This window comes from Lepidochelys kempii, chromosome 1 (genome assembly GCF_965140265.1).
Source record: "Lepidochelys kempii isolate rLepKem1 chromosome 1, rLepKem1.hap2, whole genome shotgun sequence".
Classification (NCBI taxonomy): domain Eukaryota; kingdom Metazoa; phylum Chordata; order Testudines; family Cheloniidae; genus Lepidochelys; species Lepidochelys kempii.
The window spans coordinates 52,966,554-52,988,442 of NC_133256.1; the positions used below are offsets into that span (position 1 = coordinate 52,966,554).

At 44.0% G+C, this 21,889-nt stretch overlaps 1 protein-coding gene across 3 annotated transcripts in view; it reads left to right on the forward strand.

The window, feature by feature from the left end:
• FREM2 (FRAS1 related extracellular matrix 2) overlaps positions 1-21,889 on the forward strand; it is a 222,782-nt gene that overhangs the window by 193,494 nt on the left and 7,399 nt on the right. The window contains exons 17-21 of one of the 3 annotated variants that reach the window (XM_073342495.1): positions 8,323-8,515; positions 14,622-14,726; positions 15,922-16,049; positions 16,141-16,275; positions 19,492-19,618. In XM_073342495.1, coding sequence (XP_073198596.1) covers positions 8,323-8,515; positions 14,622-14,726; positions 15,922-16,049; positions 16,141-16,275; positions 19,492-19,618 — 688 coding nt within the window. Of the gene's footprint in view, positions 1-8,322; positions 8,516-9,658; positions 10,259-14,621; positions 14,727-15,921; positions 16,050-16,140; positions 16,276-19,491; positions 19,619-21,889 lie in introns of those variants that run through there. The other 2 variants (XM_073342500.1, XM_073342508.1) reach the window with 2 other exon arrangements.

Genomic DNA, 21,889 nt, shown 5'->3' on the forward strand with positions numbered 1-21,889 from the left:
ATTACAGTGCTGTAAGTGAAATATCCAACTGAATTGGTTCTAGCAGTGAAACATTGCCACCTCCCCCATCATAACGTGCTTCACTGCCTTCTTCATTTTTAATTCTTCTCTGAGTTTGGTCTTTGTCTTCATATGACCCTCCTCTTGCTGAGAGGCTAGTCAGTCAGTACCCTATCTCGGCAGTTGTCACCATGGTTGCTTTTTTCCCGCTAACAATTAGTAATCCTCCTATGTGGGATGAAAATTGGCAACTGCAGTTTTCACCGTGCTCTTGGTTCAGCACGCCAAGGAAGCCTGTGTTCCACAATGCAGAATGTAATACATAAGGAAATGACAAAAATGACATTGCTTTTAGCAGTACACCTCTACCCCGATATAATGCAACCCGGTATAACACGAATTCAGATATAACGCAGTAAAGCAGCGCTCCAGTGGGGCAGAGCTGCATGCTCCGGTGGATCAAAGCAAGTTTGATATAATGTGGTTTTACCTATAACACGGTAAGATTTTTTGGCTCCCGAGGACAGCGTTATATTGGGGTAGAGGTGTATTATATTACCCACTGCTCCTGATGGGTCATGTTTTCTCTTTGTGCAAGGTGAGCAGGTTGGCAGGTGAATTGCCAGTCAGTGTGAAGATTTCTTTGTGTTTGTGTCTTTAAGGCCAAGTCTTGGTTCTTCACCCCACCTGGCCCATGTAGCCGAAAAAGTAGTGCTGAGGAGGATGTAGTGGATAGACTTCCTGGAAGGGGTCTGCAACTCTCTTCATGCCATGTCATGCTTTGTGGTAGCTCCACCCATGGCAGGGACTGGGAGAAGACTGGGTGCATGCTGGGGGAAATGATATCAGAGGACCAGTGACTTGTTTGGTTTCATTGCAACACTCCAAGCAGTCTGGGGCAGGAGGTGCAGCAGCCACAGACACTGTGCAGATGGGTGGCTACTGCCTACACAGAGCATTTCTTTTGGGGTCTCTGTCTGCGAGGGAGCAAACCCTGTGTGAGGATACAAGCACAGCCTCCTTCAGTCTGTACCATGATGACAGGGAAGAGGGGCTAGGAAGTTTCTTGCCAGGCATTCTTGAAGCAGAGAGACACAGAGTACTTCATAGAGATTTTCAGAGGGGCTGAGCACCCACAAGTCCACAACTAATGGTTGTGGGAATTGCATGTGCTCATCCCTTCTTGTGAATCAAACCACTTTTATTTAAGTGTCTAAATGAGGATGTAGCTACCTAACTTTAGGAACCTACATCTGAAAATGTGCACCCTGATCTCCTGGCACTACACCAGTTAGTCTAAATTAGAACTGTGTTCTGGCTAAAGCTGAGGTCAGCCCTTATAGTTAGCAACAGTTCTCATTGTGCCAACACTCCACAATCCAGTAAGCCAAAGTCTGAAATTCAAGATATATAAAGTATATAAACTTACAGTATATAAAGCTCTTAAAACAATAGATCTGACATACTTGAAAGATCCAAGCCATAGATATAGGCTGGGTTATGACCCCATACGTTCCTTAAATACTGCACAGCGATGTTGTGAAGCTTAATGAATTAATGACTCTGAAGAGCTTTGCGATCCTCAGATGAAAGGTGCTATAGAAGTGCAAAGTATTATTTTTGAAAGGAAGTTTAAAAATGGGGGGGCTAAGAAAAGTTGGTGTCCCTTTTCATATTTAATTTATATAGGGGGAAAAAGTCAGCCTGGATTTATTTGATAGAGTATCATTTGATCTTATTTCCTCCTGTTGTAATTACATTCTAGAGCCAGACAGTTTGTGGTTCTGGTCATGTGCTTATTTGTGGAAGTTACTTTCTCTTGTTTCAGTCCATTACCAGGCTTGACATGGTGACTCAAGAAAATTATCATTCAAACAAATTTTATTAACAATATCAAGTAAAGTAAGTCTCTGCCAGAAACAACAAGATGAAGAAAGTACATTAAAATGTTGAATGTACAGATTGGTAGCTTGAAGCTACTGTAATGGAATACAGCCGAGCAGTTGTATTTCACTCTGCAACAGAGAGGCTGCTTCTAGCCAGGGTTTGAAAAAGATTTCCCTTCCAGTCTGTTCAGCTCATATTTCTAGTGCAGATGGTGTAGGCTGAGATGTTTAGATGGTCCATGTAAAAATTCATTTAAAAGCTATCACTTTATTACCGTGAGTTGTATACGGAAGTTCACGAATTTTTACTCTAAAGAGCCGGTGTTTTTCCATCTTCACTAGATCTAGCTTCAGCAAAATGGGACCTGAGAGCTGTGAGTTAGTTTTCCTGATGAATTCGCTGGACAGTATAAATTGCAAATAAAAAGAAATATATATTTTCATGGCAGTTTTTCAAGCTCAGCTAGCATAATCAACTTGTGATTTTTCCTTAAACATGCCAGGTCCCATAACAGAAGTCTTCCACCACCTCCCCAGCTGTTTTTGAAATAAGTGAATTCAGTAAGGGATGAAAAGAAAAACTATTTTATAAAGTGAATACTTTGTGGATGTATGGGCACCAGCTGTGCAACAAAGTAAAAAGTTAAACATTTCAAGAGGCCTGACATGTCAAGGCTGCGTTCCATTCTCCTCCCCATTCAAATTCTTTTAAACAAACCTGCTTTGCATTTTACCTTTAACTCACCTGGCCATCTGCCTTCCTGGGGCTGACTCTTCACTTTAACAAACTGATATTGTGTAAATAAGGGGTTGATAACATTGTTAAGCCTGCATGGATAAATTGAAGAGATATATCCTACAAATGCAATGAAAAATAGGTTCAGGACAACTTGGAGGACAAAATTATAGTTAGCATGAAAATCCTGCTTCACTGAGAAATATATTACAAAGGATTCAAGGAATACTGCTTGCCTCTAACTACTTTTCATGCTATAAACACCTAGTGATGAGGACACACTCTCTCATGCTGTCCCTGATAGTATCCCAAGGATCATGTAACGCAGTGGTTCTCAAAGCCGGTCCGCCGCTTGTTCAGGGAAAGCCCCTAGTGGGCCGGGCCGGTTTATTTACCTGCCGTGTCCGCAGGTTCGGCCAATCACGGCTCCCAGTGGCCGTGGTTCGCCGCTCCAGGCCAATGGGGGCTGTGGGAAGCAGCACGGGCCAAAGAATATGCTGGCCCTTCCCACAGCCCCCATTGGCCTGGAGTGGTAAACCGCGGCCAGTGGAAGCCGCAATCAGCCGAACCTGTGGATGCTGCAGGTAAACAAACCATCGCAGCCCGCCACGGGCTTTCCCTGAACAAGCAGCCAATCGGCTTTGAGAACCACTGAACAGATCATTTTCCTGGGCCAGGTTCTGCCCTCACATACACTAGGGCTGTTTTGTTAAAATCAGTGGGGTTGCAATAGTGAAATTATGAGCAAAATGTGCCTAAAATGGACCTGAAACAGAGAATGTCCTTTCTGATGTGCGTTTCTATTTAATCTGTGCTGTGACAGATTTGGCACTGAAACATATCTGGAGTATCTAATAAAGTGTTCTCCAATGGAAAGAGACCCTGTAGAAATGGTGTGTGGGGGCAGGGGTTGTTTTTTACCTCTTGTAATCCTGGTATGGGAACCATCAATGTTCAGAAACAGACGTCAGGCTCATTCTGACATTTCCGATTGCAAAAGAGATGCTTGTAAGTCTACTCCCCACAGAGCTGACAGGCATAAAAGATTTGCTTCACTCACAGGAATGACTTCTATAAACAGCTGTTAGAGTGATTTATTGATCTGCAGCTTTATCAGGTATTGGTAGAGTGCATTTCTTGTACCGCTTGGAGCAGCTTCTCTGTTCTATCTTCTCATGTTCTCCAGGCATGACGTGGTTACAGGGCATTAGACACAATTTCCTAGATCCCACAGCCCCCCTCTCTTTTGGCTCTGAGTGTGACAGTGAACTATGAATATCCACTTCAGCGTCATAAGGTTAAAAGTCGTACAAAGTTCTGAGAAATTATTCTAGATATTATTTTAATTATTGTATTGCTAATGACTAAAACTCTGATAATGTGACTGCTGAGTTCAACTGAGTATGGAATACATAGATATGTAATGCACCTGTTCTGTATCTCCATAGCACTTAAACTGATACTCTACTTTTATAGCTCTCAGTTAGCCTCCTGCTTTCATAACATCAAGTTAAAATAGGAACAGCTGCTTACTTTGATTAGTCTCTGTGGGCAGTGCTAAAAAATGGAGCTATGACAATGGAAGGAATGTTTTCCATATTCAGTTGAACGGCATATCCCAAGTAGGACTGGAAAAATAGGGTTTCTCAAACTATATGGAAATGGTTAGTTGATTTCTTTGTTTTTTTCTATCCAGACTGGAACCAGAAGTATTTTGGTTCTGTTCACTGGTAACTCAACTTGGAATGCAGGAAAAAAATCCCTTCTCCAGTCTCCACAGCAGCTTTTTAATAAGCTTGCCCATTTTATTTTAGCTTTATTTCGTTTGATCGAAGAGATGAACTACACGTTTTTTATTTTATTTTTCTGTCTACTGGGCTAAAATGATTATTTTCACTGGCAGGGTTCTGCTTGTTTATTAAGAAAATAGTGTAGTGATGCAACTTATTTAATAACATTTGTGGTAGAATCGGAGTATAGATAATGGACTCGATTAATCTTGGTGGCCATCAGGAGTGCAATTGTCAGCCCTATTGCTGAACCCACGAGAGGGTAGCTATTCTGGCAGAGGCATATTTTCTCCTTCTCTTTCTCTCTGAAACATGCCCAGCAATATTACCTAGGGTTGCCAGGCATCCGGTTTCTGACCGGAATGCTCAGCCAAAAAGGGACCCTAGCGGCTCCAGTCAGCACTGCTGACCAGGCCACTGAAAGTCCAGTCAGCAGCGCAGCGGGACTAAGGCAGTCTCCCTGGCAGCCGGCATGTCCAGCTCCTAGGCACAAAGGGGGACCAGGGAGGCTCCACGCACTGCCCCCACCCCCAAGCACCGGGACCACTGCCAATGGGAGCTGCGGGGGCAGTGCCTGCAGGCACAGGCAGTGCACAGAGCCCCCTAGCCCCTCCGCCTAGGAGCCGGACATGCCGGCCGCTTCCGGGAGCCACCTCAGGTCAGCACCACCCAGTTGGAGCTCGCACCCCATACTCCATCCCGCACTCCAAACCCCTCGGCCCCTCAAGCCCGGAGCCCTTTCCTGCACCCCAAACCCCTCATCTCTGGCCCCACCCCAGAGCCCTCACCCCGTCCTCCTGTACCCCAACCTCCTGCCCCAGCCCAGAGGCCCCTCCCACACTCTGAACCCCTTGGCCCCAAGCCCGGAGCCCTCTCCTGCACCCCAAACTGCTCATCACGAGACCCCCAAACCAGAGTCCTCAGCCACTCCCACACCCAACCCCCTGCCCCAGCCCAGTGAAAGTAAGTGAGGGTGGTAGAGAGTGAGCAACATAGGGAGGGGGGATGAAGTGTGCAGGGGGCAGGGCCTCAGAGAAGGATTGGAGTCTCAGGGAAGGGGGTGGAGCAAGGGTGTTCAGTTTTATGTGATTAGAAGATTGGCAACCCTAACAATACCCCCTGCTTTCCTTTATGGGTTCTCTCAGGGGAGGGTAGCTTTTAAGTTCCATACAGGAATTAGCCCATCTCCTAATGCACTGATCCCAGCCAGGTCTTTTATTCTTTCTGTGCTGCACCAGCAGGCTTCAGGCCCTCCTAGAGAGCGAGGGTTGTCAGTGCTTTCTGACACTGGAACCGTCTTTCGGTAGACTTTCACTCAGCGGGGACCCGCAGACTTATTTCCACCAGTAGAAATTAATTGTCTCCAATAGAGAGACATGTGCCCTATAGAATGGAGGGGGGAAATGCAAGTCTAAATTGTTGCTTACAGATTACGTTAATTAGTTCATGTAAACTATGCGTAAATATCTGACAATGTCTGGTGCATACAGCTTGGGTAAAAGTGTAACAGAAAAGCAAAACATTGCACTATGCTTGTTTTCTTTACAACAGATGATTGAATATATGTCAAACCTTTTACCATGTTAGCTCTTTTAGCTAGTGTTGTTTTCCCCACTCCCCTCATCACACACAAACTGAATTTAAGACCTTTGGTTGGTTGGTTGGTTGGTTTTTTGCTATACGAACATGCAGATGGAAAACAAATATTCCTATGTAAAGATCAAGAAAAGGTCTTTTGAGCTGGTAGAGATGTGTTTAGTTATGGAAGCAAATGGGTTTGAATCTTGACTATGTGCCAGGAGTGCAAGATTGCCTCTGAATCAGAGGCAAATCAGATCTCGTCGGGAGCTGCATCACAGCCTGCATTTGTCTTAACATAAGTTAATATCCTGTTGTATTGCTTTGGAACAACATGCCAAATCTGTGCCCGAAGTCATTCCATTGAAGTGAGTGGAGTTCCCTCAGGGTGAACTTGGCCCTATTCGTGTGATACATAGTTGACTGAAGGAGCAACGTTTTTTGTCTAAGAACTTCTTGGCATTTAGTACACCTAGACAGGAAAGCTATTGCCCTGATCCAGAAAAAAGTTCCTGGACATATTAATTAAAACCAACAAAGGAGCATTAATCTTAACTGACCATAACAGTAGCACCTAATATTAGCTGTGAGGCCACTTTATTACATAGCACTTTAGGAATCATAAATACACATTTCAAGATCAATTGGTAAGTACTAGTAATAACAGACACCTTTTAAAATATTTTCCAATTATACCTTGAACTGCGAGACAAGTTTTTCTACAGACCAGATTACAGAAACTGGCTAAGTATTAATTGAGCTTTCATAAATCATGCAGCTGGATGAGCCAAGTGATCTTTTGCTGACTCTATCTCTGATTTTAAATACAAATGTTTGAAAGGACCTAGAATATCTTTTAAAACAGGAGAAAGTAAGAAAAGACTCTCCTTTTCATAATTTTTCAGATGATATAGAGTTTAAATGTTAATGTGTGTTAGAAGATGACTCCACAAGCAGATGAAATGAAAGGAAGGAGGTTTTTTTGACAGCACATTGCACAGGCTAAATGATTTTGCATGTAGAAGCACATTAACAACTGCCAACATTTTCAGTAACCAAGTACTTACTTCAGAATGTGAAGTGCTGCAAAAAAGTAATATTGCTATACTTGTGGTTTCATGAATTACTATGCTTTTTGTCAGGGACAGGAAAACATAAACCAGGAGTAAGAGAGACCCAATAAATGGATCTGAATCACAAAGGGTTTGGATTTCACACAACTTGTAAAATTTTAAAACCGCACTAGAGGTTTTGCAAAACGCTTTTAAAACCCTGTAAGGTATTAATCTGGGGGAGATATTCAAAGCCACAAATGGCAGTTAAGTGCCCCCTCCCACTGAAACTGAAATCTTTCTGTCTTCTCCATTACTCTCTTACCCTTTCCCCTCCAATGCAACCCATGGTGTTGTAAAAGTTCCTCAATTACAGGCTCTCGATGGCCCTATCTGTAATAATAGGGCTGTAACTGCAGTATTATTTCACAAAAAATGAATATTAAATGAAATAGATATAAAAAAATCTGTTCAGAAAATAAAAAGGGCATAGAAGTCAGATAATCCTATTGTATATAATAGATCTTGATGTTCTAACCTTGTTCTTCTTTACGTCATTAAACATACCTTTTCTGGTTGAAAATATTTAAATAGAGTATTAGTATTTATATGATATAAACCAAAATTACTCTTTTTTAAAATCAGATTTAACTTTCTAATTCTTTTCAGTTGAAAGTATTCTAACTTGATATTTCAATGCACTATTAGTATTTATTTATGGAATGCACGCAGTATGACACCCACTATCTACCCATAGAAGAAGCCACAGTTCCAGCCATTAAGAGAATGTAATCTGAGGTTTCAATCTTGCAACGAGCTCCACGCAAATGCAGGGTCCTCCCATGCAGAGGTTATTGCGGGATTTGACATCTCAGAAGATGAGCACTAGGTGAAGGTTGAGGGAGAAGGATAAAATGTACAAACAAAGATTTGTTTTGTTAATCAGCTATCCCCAACTGGTTCTCTATCTAGCCATTGTTAATTGGCTATTTACAAAGATTGAACAAGAATGACGGGTCAAATATTAGTTCCTTATTGTCAGAATTCATATCCTGTTTCAAATAAAAGCAGGGCACTTAAGAGGATTTGTGTCCACGTGCAAGCCATTGAAATTCAGTGCTTTATTCATCATGTACAATTCGGAAGAGAGAGTACTCATCTCATTCAAAATGTTGACCGTCATCTATTTCTTCTGCATTTTTTGCTTATGCATTAATGTTGTTTGTACTGGACTATATTTCATTACCACGTACCTAACTAACTGATTTTGGTCTTTATAGGTCCTCAACCTAGTGCAGTCCTATGTGACCTTGCGAGTCCCCTTGTATGTCTCCTATGTTTTCCATTCACCTGTGGGTATAGGTGGCTGGCAGCATTTTGACCTACAGTCTGAACTTCGGCTGACTTTTGTGTATGACACTGCCATCTTGTGGAAGGATGGAATTGGCAGCCCACCTGAAGCAGAGCTCCAAGGTATGTTTTCAGACGTTGTTGATTTTTACTCTTGCTCTGTTGCTGAAGCTTTAGGTTGCATGCAGAAGAATAATTTTTGAAGCAACTGTAATATGAAAATATTGCTTTGTAGTATATATGTGAAATAATTAATTGCAAATAAACTGCCATTGGTCAGCCATTTTGTTCAATATTCTAGAGAGACTCTCTGATTTTGAAATTCTGTAAACTTGACTTCAGATGTGTTATTGCATTGAATGAAAAATATCAAGACATTTATCAACCACCTATGAAAAATCATAAAATTCCCTTTTTCTTACATGTTGACTGAAATTTAGGATTTGTTGTGTTTTTCTATTCCATTGTCACATAAACTGTCATGGATTATAAAACTTTTAAGTCACATGAATTCATTATTCTTCTGGCTATGAAATATTGCACAGTTGGAAGCAGTTTTAACCTCAGCGACGACACATGCATTAATCTCTCAAAGGAAGCGTAAGTCATATAAAATAAACTCGCTATGTACCATGATGGTAGATATGTTACAGTATAATGGAGAGACAAGGTGGGTAAGGTAATATTTTTTATTGGACCAACTTCTTTTGTTAAAAGACAAACACTTTCAAGTTTTCACAGAGCACTTCTTCAGGTCTGAGAAAGGTTCTCAGAGGGTCTGTCTACACTGTGATAAAAAACCCGTGGCACTGAGTCTCAGAGCCTGGGTCAGCTGACTCAGGTTCTTGGGGCTCAGGTTGCAGAGCTAAAAATTCCAGAGGCCAACAGCTGTTTCCCTTTGGGCTTGGCTACACTTGCAAGTTACAGTGCATTAAAGGAGCCCCAGGTGCACTAGCTCACTACCCGTCCACACTGGCAGGGCATGTAGAGCGCTCTGGCTCCGCGGCTGGTCTGCTCCTGGTACTCCACCTCAGCGAGTGAAATAATGTTTTGTGCCCCCCCCCCCGCAGGAGCACCACGACGCCAGTGTGGACACCCTGGTCTGTTAGTGCGCTCTGATGGGCCTCCAAAAGTGTCTTACAATGCCTGTTCTAGCCACTCTGGTCATCACTTTGAACTTTACTGCCCTGCCTTAAGGTGACCAACCATCAGACCCGCCCTTTAAATTCTCTGGGAATTTTGAAAACCCCCTTCCTGTTTGCTCAGCCAGGCATGGAGTGCTCTCAGCGAATCTTTGCAGATGACCATGCCTCCCCACGCCAGGCGATCCCCAGTATGGAACAATGGCAAGGTGCTGGACCTCATCAGTGTTTAGTGGGAGGAAGCTGTCCAGTCCCAGCTGCACTCCAGCCGTAGGAATTACAATACCTGGGGGCAGATATCAAGGGACATGATGGAAAGGGGCCATGACCGTGGACGCACTACAGTGCAGGGTTAAAGTGAGGGAGCTGCAGAACATCTACCACAAAGCCCGCGAGGCAAACAGCTGCTCCGGTGCTGCCCCTGCTACCTGCCTTTTCTGCAAAGAGCTGGAAGCGATACTTGGGGGTAACACCACCTTCACTCCAAATACCACCATGAACACTTCAGAGCCCAGTTCAACAAGGCAGGAGGAACAAAGCGAGAGCGAGGGTGCTGAGGCGGAGGAAGACACCCCGGAATCCCTAGATGCATGCAGCCAGGAGCTGTTCTCAAGCCAGGAGGAAGGTAGCCAGTCACGGCAGCCGATGCTTGGGGAAGGACAAACACCAGAGGAGGTTCCCAGTAAGCAGCTTTTATTTTGGGAAGGAAGTTATTCGGTGTGGGCTCTTGGGACGAGGCTGGTTAGGGCTGCATGCATGCCTAGATGCGGAATAGGGCGTTGATGTGCTCTCTCACATCACGGTAATTGGCCTCAGTGATCTCTTCAAAGGTCTCCTCCAGAACTTGGGCAATGCGCTTGCGTAGGTTTCTTAGGAGAGCCACTGTGGTCCTTGTCCCAATAAGGCTAACTTGTCCGTGCCATTGCGCCGTGAGGGGTGGGGGGACCATTGCTGCACACAGGCAAGCTGCATATGGGCCAGGGCAGAAGCCGCATTGTAGTAGAAGACCCTCCCTTGCTTCCCAGGTCACCCTCAGCAGCGAGATATCTTCCAGGACGAACTCCTGTGGAAAATGTGGGGACAGTGTTCAGTATAGGGGCCCCCTGCCACTGTTGGCTCTCCCCAAGGACAGAAACCCAGAGGACAGTACAGCCATGAAACAATCCATCATGCTTGAACCTGTGCTTACTCACCATTTTGGGGCTCCCGTGGGTTATGTGTGCTTGCTTTGGGACGGGCAAAATTATGCTATGGTGTAGACTGTGCTTGCCCTTAAGTACAAGGGAATCATTGCTCTGCCTGATGTGAACAATGCTGCATCTGTTAAGTGTTGCATTTTGCCCTTACAGATGCAACCTTGAGATCTCAGGTTTCAGAGGAACAGCCGTGTTAGTCTGTATTCGCAAAAAGAAAAGGAGGACTTGTGGCACCTTAGAGACTAACCAATTTATTTGAGCATGAGCTTTCGTGAGCTACAGCTCACTTCATCAGATGTTTACCGTGGAAACTGCAGCAGACTTTATATACACACAGAAATCATGAAACAATACCTCCTCCCACCCCACTGTCCTGCTTGGGGTGGGAGGAGGTATTGTTTCATGATTTCTGTGTGTATATAAAGTCTGCTGCAGTTTCCACGGTAAACATCTGATGAAGTGAGCTGTAGCTCACGAAAGCTCATGCTCAAATAAATTGGTTAGTCTCTAAGGTGCCACAAGTCCTCCTTTTCTTCTTGAGATCTCAGCCGTCCATGTTATCATCGGCCGAAAGACTCCAAAGAATTAGAATGAAGCCACGTAGAAGCAAGGAAGACATGTTGCATGAAGTAATGCAGCATTCAAGTAATGAAAATCAAAAAGTGCAGGAGTGGCAGGACAGTAAAAGGAGGATCTGCCAGCAGAATGAGGAGCACCGGCACAAAAGCGCGGTGCTCTGGCAACAAAGCATGGATCGGCTGATAAGCATAATGGAGTGACAAGCGGACTCTATCCAGGCACTCGAAGCCATGCAGGCGGAGCAGTACTTCAGCCCTTGTCCCAAAACTCTTTCCCTTGTGCCCCCATGTCACCTCCAACCCACTTTCCCCAACATCCAGACTCTTACCACCTCCAGCTGCCTCCAACACCTGTAGCTTCACCACCCAGCCCTGAAAACTATGATCCTTACCCACTGCACTCAACCCCCATCACCATGCAGTATAACCATCCTGAAGTGCAGCACTCATTGCACAGCACTTCAGACAGGAAGGCTGAGTATGATAACAGGACATACACAAATCTGTGATTGTACCATTCCCCACCCAACCCCCTTGCCCTTTCTGTTTCCCAAGCAGTTGTGTTTCTTTTCAATAAATGCATTTTCTTCTCAATAAGTGGATTTTTTGGCTTTGAAAACATTCTTTATTATTGCATGAAGTAAAAGATACCTTAGCCCAGGAAAGAAACAGGCACTGCAAGTCAGTGTAACAAACACAGATTCCTACTGACATTGGAACCACTGCACTTCACTCCTATGCAGGACACCAGACATTACTGGTGGCTTTCAGCCTCAAATTGCTCCCTCAAGGCATCCCTAATCCTTGCAGCCCCACTCTGGGCCCCTCTAATATCCCTGCTCTCTGGCTGTTCAAATTCAGCCTCCAGGTGTTGAACCTCCGAGTTCCATGCCTGAGTGAATCGTTCAACCTTCCCTTCACAAATGTTATGGAGGGTACAGCACACGGATATAACCACGGGGATGCTGTCATCCGCCAGGTCCAGCTTCCCATACAGAGAGCACCAGCGGCCCTTTAAACAGCCAAAAGCACACTCCACAGTCATTCTGCACTGGCTCAGCCTGTTGTTGAACCACTCCTTGCTGCTGTTGAGGCTCCCTGTGTTGGGTTTCATGAGACAGGCATTAAAGGGTAAGCGGAGACTCTAAGGATCACAAAGGGCATTTCGACTTCCCCTACGGTGCTCTTCTGGTCTTGGAAAAAAGTCCCGGCTTGCAGCTTCCTGAACAGGCCAGTGTTCCGAAAGATGCATGTGTCATGCCCCTTTCCAGGCCAGCCTGCGTTAATGTCAATGAAATGCCCATGGTGATCCACAAGTGCCTGGAGAACCATAGAGAAATACCCCTTCCGATTAACATACTCAGAGGCTAGGTAGGCTGGTGCCAGAATTGGAATATGTGCGCCATCTATCGCCCCTCCACAGTTAGGGAAACCCATTTATGCAAAGCCATCCACAATTTCGTGCACGTTACCCAGAGTCACGGTTCTTCTGAGCAGGATGTGATTAATGGCCCTGCAAACTTGCATCAACACAATTCCAACAGTCAACTTCCCCACTCCAAACTGGTTAGCGACTGATAGATTTTTGTCTGGAGTTGCCAGCTTCCAGATTGCAATAGCCACCTGCTTCTCCACCATCAGGGCAGTTCTCAATCTCCTGTCCTTGCGCCGCGGGGTGGCGGCGAGCTCCTCACACAGTCCCATGAAAGTGGCTTTTCTCATCCGAAAGTTCTGCAGCCACTGCTCGTCATCCCAGATTTGCATGATGATGTGATCCCACCACTCAGTGCTTGTTTCCCGAGCCCAAAAGCAGTGTTCCATGGTGGTGAGCTTGTCTGTGAATGCCACAAGCAAACTCGTGTCATATGCATTATTCGAGTCGATATCATTGTCGGAGCCCTCACTGTCACTTTGGATCACAAGGAATAACTCGACTGCCAAACGTGACGTGCTGTCGAGACTCGTCAGCATACGCCTCAGAGGTTCAGGCTCCATTCCCGCAGACTGAAAGGGAAGAAAGCGCGCGCAGTACAAAAAACGTTGAAAGATGGCACCAAATGTGGACGGAAGCAGAGGGATTGCTGGGATGCGAACCGATGCATCATGAGACGTTGGGACAGGACCCAGAATGCCCTGCACCTCCCACCCCTTCCCACAAGCCACAGCGCCAGAATGGGAAGAGGTACTCTGTGGGATAGCTGCCCATAATGCACCGCTCCCAATGCTGCTGCATATGCTACAAATGTGGCCATGCCAGTGCGTTTGCAGCTGTCAGTGTGGACAGACTGCAGCACTTTCCCTACTGCGCTCTCCGAAGGCGGGTTTAACTCAAAGCGCTCTACATCTGCAAGTGTAGCCATGCCCTTTGTCGTCTTAGGTGCAATGCCAGAGACAGACGGGGAGAGAGGAGGTGCCCTGGGGTGGTTGTCCCTCCTTTTATAATTTCAGTCACCCTCTTGAAAAATGCGTCCATGCTGTTTCTTTGCTAAGATGTAGATATTTGTCCCTGCCCCCTTCCTTGCCAAAGAATGGCCACTTAGCTGGTAATGTTCCATCAGTCTTGTTGACATCTGATTGAGGCATCAGCTTGCCCTTTGTCTCTGAGGGTAGGTGACTACCCAGACTTATCTGGGAAACATATTTCAGTCATGATTTTAGCTTATGTTCATAGCTTTGCATATAAAGTTACTAGGTGCATTTTTTCATGATTTTATAGATCAGCAAGTTAAGAGTTTTTAAATGATACCTCACAAGGCATACCTTGTACAAACATTATTACAATAGGATGTAGGGTGTGAACACAGGGGTATATTCTGTCACAATCCCCTCAGCAGCTTCTGCTGGTAGGAATCCTCTTGAAGAGCTGGCACAGATTAAAGTTACCTTCCCTCAGTGGAAACCCCAAAGGGAGGTCAGTTGACTAAATCCCTGCTTGAACTCAGTGGTCTGCATAAGTGTAAAGAGGTGCATTTTGCACCTTCCTGCACCAGAAAGAGTGAACTGGTGCTATGGTCTTCCCTCTGTCTAGATGAATGTTTGACTGTGGGTACCAAGCCAAAATCCTTGCTGTTCCAGGGAGGCATGTTTTATACTTTGGAAGACTGTAGTACCACACAAAGTATGGGCCCTTCACATAAATTCTTACTTGACAGTCACCATGGGTAAATCCAGAGGATGTCAGCAGACTCCCTGCCAAATTGTTGACTGACTTGGCAATGTGAAATAAAAGGGTGCCAGTGTTTCATCAGACCATGACTCATTTATGATCCATTTGCATCCTGAATAATCAGTGCTACTTGGCATCTGCTGGCAGGTTCTCTCTACCCAACCAGTATGCGCATCAGTGAAGAAGGGCGTTTGGTTGTCAACTTCAAGACTGAAGCCCGATTTCATGGTTTATTTGTGATATCTCATCCTGGTAAGTCAATTCTGAGGTCTGATAATATCTCATAGTTGTGAGTTTTATACTGTTTATTATCTTATTCCTACTACTAAAATCTGGATCTTTTTAATGTGCTGCGCTCAGCAGCAGGGGCTTTATTCTATGGCAGTGGTTTTCAACCTTTTTTTCATTTGCAGACGCCTAAAAAATTTTGAATGGAGGTGCTGACCCCTTTGGAAAACTTAGGCATTGACTGTGGACCCCTAGGGGTCCATGGACCACAGGTTGAAGACCATTGCTTTACGCTCATAAATTCATAATGTGTAACGAATTTCAAATACATCATGCCACATCCATGGCTGGTGTAAATTGGGGTAGCTCCATTTATTTGAGCACAGCTATGTTGACTTATACCAGATGAGGGTCTGACCATCATATCTACCTTTCCAAGAGTAGAAAAGAATGTGTGAACCATATCTTGCTGTTAATAAAATGCTCACTGGCATGTAATGATATCCAAGGCCTTGATCCTGCAATCTGATCCATGCAGGTTGATTCTTGTGCCCCATTCACTTCAGTTAGACTAAATGCAGGTTCCAGCTGCACAGATAGATTGTAGGACTGGGGCCTAAGTGTACTTCTGGACATGAATGCTGGAGGTGAACAAGAATATCTGAATAAATTAAACTCTCCAAACAAGATCATGTACAATAGTGCGTTGAAGAAAAAAAGCATCATTAATTATATTATTTTAGTTTAACCAAGTTTCATTAACCAAAAAAGCTCCTTCATAGCAATTCCACTCTTTCTTTACTTTTAAAATACATTTTGCATTTTACATGCAAGGCAGAGCTGAAAAAGTTACAATGCACTAGAAATTGTTTTACGTTCCCTGGGTTGGCATTCCAGGTTAAAAATAGGAGGGATTATAGATCTTTACCATTCCACTCTCCCCGTTTTGCCTTTCTGTTTAATTTAATCTTTATACAGCTTTGGTTGCATAGCCCCATAAGAGATTGTTCAACAGATGTTTGAACAAGAGTCCACCAGGCTCAGCTGTGTTGACTATAATTGGTTTTGTTAATTTCAGTTAATAAAACCAATGCACTGTAAATGTATTGGCATCAGCCATCATATTGTGGCTTCTGAATCGCTGGGAATGCTTTTCAGGTTCTGAGAATCTGCAGCTAGACATTTAAACTGACAAGCTTGTCTGTTGACATCTTTCTAGCCTCCACTCTGAGCTCCATGGTTATGTCAGCTGATCACCCAGGCCTGACATTTAGCCTCAGCCTTGTGCGGAGTGAACCAACATACAACCAACCAATACAGCAATGGAGCTTTGTTTCAGATTTTGCGGTAAAACCACAGCTTTCCCTTCCTTGGTTTGCTCTGTCCCGCTTCTGAAATATGTTAGTCAAGTGCCATGTCTCTCCTTTGCTTTTACCAGGTCCGAGACTATTCTGGGACATACACCGTGAAGCTGATAGCTTGTACCACGGTGCCTCACCAGGAGTACAGTGTACCAGTGATCTGTAGTCCTAGAGAGCCAATCACATTTGACCTCGATATCCGATTCCAACAGGTACCATCAAGAAATTTTTTGCATGGTTTTTATTTCAATTCTAAAAATGTCTTTGGTAGTCATGAAGGATGCTGGATTGACAGTCCTGGAGGCTGGAGTCCTTTCCTTCGCCACAGAACAGGTACAGAATGGGCAATGACAGTGCAAATTACTTGCGCTACCCCCACCAGGGTGACTCAGCCTTGACCTGGAGGGACTACTGAAGGAGTGAGAGTGTGTCACAGGGCTTGTCTTCACTACCGGGGTAAGCCAACCTAAGTTATGCTACTCCAGCTACGTGAATAACGTAGCTGGAGTCAACGTAGCTTAGGTCAACATATCCCAGTGTCTTCACTGTACTGTGTCAACTGGAGACACTCTCCATCGACTTCCCTTACTCTTCTCAGAGAGCTGGAGTACCGGAGTCAACCAGAGAGCGCTCTGCCATCGATTTAGTGGGTCTTCATTAGACCCGATAAATTGACACCTGCTGCATCGATTGCAGCAGCGTCAATCTCCCCGGTAGTGAAGACCAGCCCTTAGCCTCAAGACTCAGGTGATCTTTGGCCACTCTGCTGTGACAGCTAATAGAGTGTTAGTTGTTGCCAGTTTTGGTCATGGCTTTTGTGGTGTATAACTATCCACTGGAGACTGGACTGAGATCCCAAAACTGTATCATCGTCATGATAGGCACCAGTATAGGAACACAGATACATAGACAGATAATATTTAGCACTGATGCCTAAAATTTTTAAGTGGCTCTGCAAAGGTGGGTGAGCATTATTATCCCCATTTTACAGATGAAGAAACAAAAGGTGACGGTGAAGGGCCAGATTGTAATAACACCTTGTTCCAAGAATAGTCCCACTTAAGTCAATGAGTACAGGTATCACAGTGTGGGCTTTAGGGTTTGTCTACATTGCAACACAGTCTGGTCTACGGGAGTGTAAACTGTAGAGCGCTCTCACATATCGTGCTCTAACTGCCCCATGTAGACCCTCTACCTAGCGTGTGTTAACGAAGTCCTGTTTGAAATAGGATTCTACTTTTGAGTTTGCACCAGCAGGGTCTCTATGGGGCAGTTAGAGCATAACATATGAGAGTGCTTTACAGTTCACACATGTAGACCAGTCTGTGGCTCCATGTAGGCAAGCCCTAAGTCACTTGTCTGAAGGTCCAAGTGAATCAGAGGTGAAAATGGTAATAGAACTTGTCTCTCCTGACTCCCTGTCTAGTGCCCTATCTACTGGACTATACAACCTTGCCTGTTTGTTTTTTCAGTTTTTTAAAATAGAATAATATGATGCATATTTTTATGTTGTCCCTCTTAGGAATTGTTTGCACCATGAATGAATGAGGGGCTCTTTTTAAAAGCAAGTATCAAGTAGGAAGGATGCTTATATTCTGGGTGTCTCCCATTCTAATACTTTGTTTTTACATTTCCTTCTTGAAGCTTTTTGTGTCCTTCTTTTTTTCTCTCCCTGGGAAAGCACTGTTCTCATGGTATTTCTACAAGACACAGTGTAAATTCATGGCTAGTGGCAACTCTGCTACCCAAAGCCCAGCCTCAGTATCTTGGGGACCAGGAAGAAAGAATCCTAGTACCCTTGTAAACAGCACCCTACTACCCAAGTAGGGAAAGGATTGTTTGCACAAAGCAGGAGATTTCTTCCTTTTTTTCCGTTCCCTACTCTTCCCTCTCTCACCTTTAAATGCCTTCTGCACACTTCCTTCAGAGAGGAATTGGGATCCATGCTGCACTGGGGTGTACAACCCATTCACAACCTCCCCAAATCCTTCCCCTTCTTTGTGCAGCAGAGATCACAGTGGCTTTCCTACAGGAGGTCCTCTGGACCCACTGATGTGCCCTTTAGTGAATTCCCACAATGTTCTTCATCCATACACAAATCAGGCCATCTGCAGTGATGATAGTTAAATATTGGTGCGAATGTCAAAGATTAAAAACAAGTAAGGTGATATTCCTCTCACCCCAAATAGTCTTTACATCTTATATTATTGAGAACCTTTGCTTAAAGTGTTTCCGTCATGAAAATAATTGTATGCTTAAAGTACGGCTGTAACAGCCACGAGTTAATCAGTGTGTGACAGTGAGACATTCATGTGAAATTGCAAAAAAATGGATAGACTTAAAAGAGGAAGTGTCAGGGGTATATTCACAGCTATACACAGCTATATATAGTGTTAATGGGAACTGCATAACTATATCTTATATAAGATTCAGTTATACAGTTCCCTTTAACGCTACTATAAATTGCCTGGCTAAATTCCAGTGCTACTAGCTGAAAATACACTTCCAGTTTCTTATTCATTAGACATTTACTCTCTCTAAAAGAAAAGTTTGATTCAGCCACTTTTGATTTTCTTTCACATGCTTGTGAAAACAAGCTGGAACCCAGCTGTGTGAATGAGGCATTTGAATTTTGAACCTCTAGGACTTTAGATCCTGTAGCCTGAATCCATGCATTAAAACTGAAAAATTCCAAACAAATCGGATAGGAACTTCTTCTATAAACAGTGTTGTTAGGTTTCATCTCCATGGAGAGTAGCAGTTGGTCTATAAGGAGAGCCTCAGTTGTACATTTTCAGTTGCCAAACCCTGCTGCTTTGATATTTTGGAGTCTGTTCTGTGGAAAAGTGATTTCAAGAGGAATGAGTAGGTCAGCTGCATAAGTTCTAGTGATAGTTTCTAATGGTATTTTTACGACTCACCCCATCAGCCTCACACAAGAGCAAGTGAGAAGGATGTTCATTTACCTTTTGGAAAAAAAATAGAATTCTCTCTTTTGTTAGTGACTCTTTAATAGCTCTTGTTTATTTATCTTTTTAAAAACAAAACCTGTGCAACCTCCAAACTGTAGGTGTCCTTGTTCTCCTATTACTGTTGCTCTGGTCTTCTGCCACCCCCTTCCATTGTATTCTATGCCACCTGTCACGTCTTGACCATATTTAGATTGTAAGCTCTGGGAATGTCTTCAGTTTTGTGTTTGTAGAGTACACAATACTGATTGAACTGACCCTGGGTATTACTGTAATATGCATAATTAAAATTGATTTGTATCAAGTATATAAAGGCAAACATAGTAGACACTAATTTTAATATTAATTAAGAAATGAATAGTGTAAATAACTGACTTTTCATGGTAAATATATTCATATAGGTGAATACACAGACCAGATTAATGACCGCATGTTGAAGAGCTTTATGCTGTATTTTAGGTCAGCGACCCAGTGGCTGCTGAGTTCAGCCTGAATACCCAGATGTTCCTCCTCTCGAAGAAGACTCTCTGGTTATCTGATGGCTCGATGGGATTTGGGCAGGAGAGCGATGTTGCTTTCACAGAAGGTAAAATGGTACATAGATGATGGCTAATTTATGTGACATCCCTTTACTATGTTCCGCTCTCTCAGCATTTTCTTTCAATCAGAACAAACTGCCACCATGTGGTCTTTCTGCTTTTGCCAAGCCTAAATTGGAATTGATCATATTCTGGTCTCCGTTCAGGGTTAGACCTGTTCAGCTCATTGCTCACTTCTCAGAACAGCAATAATAAAAATAGCAGTTTCATATTCTAAGTACTTTACAAACATTGCTGATTCTCTAACAACATCCCTAAAAGCTAAGGGTAACTGCCCCTGTATCCCTCCCACCTCTGTGGTCCGCTCTAGGAGTGCCCAGACAAGTATCTTGTCTCCAGTCATCACCTATCTCTGGGCACAAACCCTTGTCTTCTTCCTTCTGACAGGGAAGTTTTAAGGCTGCTCAGTTCCCTGCCTTACACTGGAATATCCCCAGCAAGCCAGTCTGCGTAATGGCCAGCTCCTGTGGTTTGGCTACAAACAATGTATTGCCAGCAGTTACAGGTTACCACACAGTTCTGTCTAAGCAAACATGTTTATTCTTAAGACAAAAGTATTACAGAGAAACCATATAAAAACCATAAGCATATTTAAACACCCACTAAATATACCAGGAGTCACCAGTCAGTCTTGTGGAGCCATAGGCAGCTAACTCTTCCTCATGAGTTGAGACCCCCCCTTGGACAGAAGGTCCTGTCCAATTGCTGGATCAGAAAGAGAAAGCCCCAAGTCCGTCTAAATTCAGTCCTTTTTATGCCAGAAGCCCTTTCTATGTCTGTTGGTCTCTGGAAAACCCAGTTTGAAGCAGTATATGCAAGCTTCTCCAGGGAGTGGTACCTCTCTAGAGGTGTTTACAACCTAAGGGATTCACCTTAATGACCACCCATTGTTTCTGATTCCTGGAGGAGCTGAGGTAACCCTTCCCCATGGCACTACATACAATCCCTGGCCCAGAGTGACACACAGAGTTAATACAATATGGTCCCCTGAAGATAGTGCATGGGATGCCAATATCTGACACGTAGATCCTCTTTGTACAGATGGGGAAAACAAGGCAGATTAATTGATTTGTCCTCTCAATGGAAATCAAAGTCAAAACTGAGATTAGATCCCAGGAATTCCTGCTTTCAAGGTCTAAGCTCACACCCCAAGGAGGGGAAGCCAGATCCAGGGAATAGAGCTCTGGACTGGGACTCAGGAGACGAGGGGTCTATCCATGTCTCTGCCACTGATCTGCTGTGTACCCTTGGCAAATCACCCAGCCTGTGTCTGTCTTGGCTATTTAGAATGTAAGCTGTTCAGGATAAGGACTGTCTCTTACTATGTGGTTGTACAGTACCTGGCATAATGGGACGTAAGTCTCTGTCAAAACCTTTAGGTGCTTCTGTAATACACATAATAAATAACAAGCCATATATCTCTCTCAAGACAAATTCACATTGTCCTATTCACTCTGATGTTTGTTTTACTCTTGGCCATGGACTACCATGGTCTGCTACTGGCCGTGCTCTTTTGTTGCATATTTTTTGACAACCCACAAGTCTTTTGTGGGTTTAGCAAGCAAAACCTGCCTTAAATTTTGGCAGGCAGCAGAAAGTCTTAAAAACTCCATATGTCTCTCTTCAGTTTTGGCAAAGTTAGGTGTGAACAGATTTAATCAAGTGTTAAGAGGCCAGAGTTGGGGAAAAAAAGCCACTCTGGAAATAGAGGAATAATTTCCCATAGAGTAGATGTCATTTTCACTGTGCCAAGTACTGCCCATCTGACTAAGTATTAGCAAGTTCTTACGCCCTATGGCCAAGGTCCTGCTGACATAGAAGAAGGTATCTTGCTATTCCAAACACATTTTTAGAAGACAAAAGGCTGCAGTCCAAGATGGGATGGGGGGAGGACAAAAGTGGCTCTGTATACCTTTACTCCTTGTGAATTATGGGTCCAGCAGCACCCAACTCAATTTTTGAGCCACCCTAGTGACTGCTTTAAGTTATAGCAGCCTTGAATGGCCACTTATGGGCTACTCTGCTGGCCCAGAATAGATGGAGCACAGTGCATTCTAGCCATGCCTCTTCCTGCCCCTCAGGCAAACCCCTAAGCAGGAAGGTGTTGTAGGACTACACCAGCCATGGAGTGCAACCCATTCCCTACTGCCAGCAAGATTCCTGGTGGGAAAATCCAGCTGGGTTCCAGGTCATTTATGTTGCTAGAGCAGCGTAAAGGGACTGGAGCACAACTCAGAATTGAGGCCAATTTGTTAAAG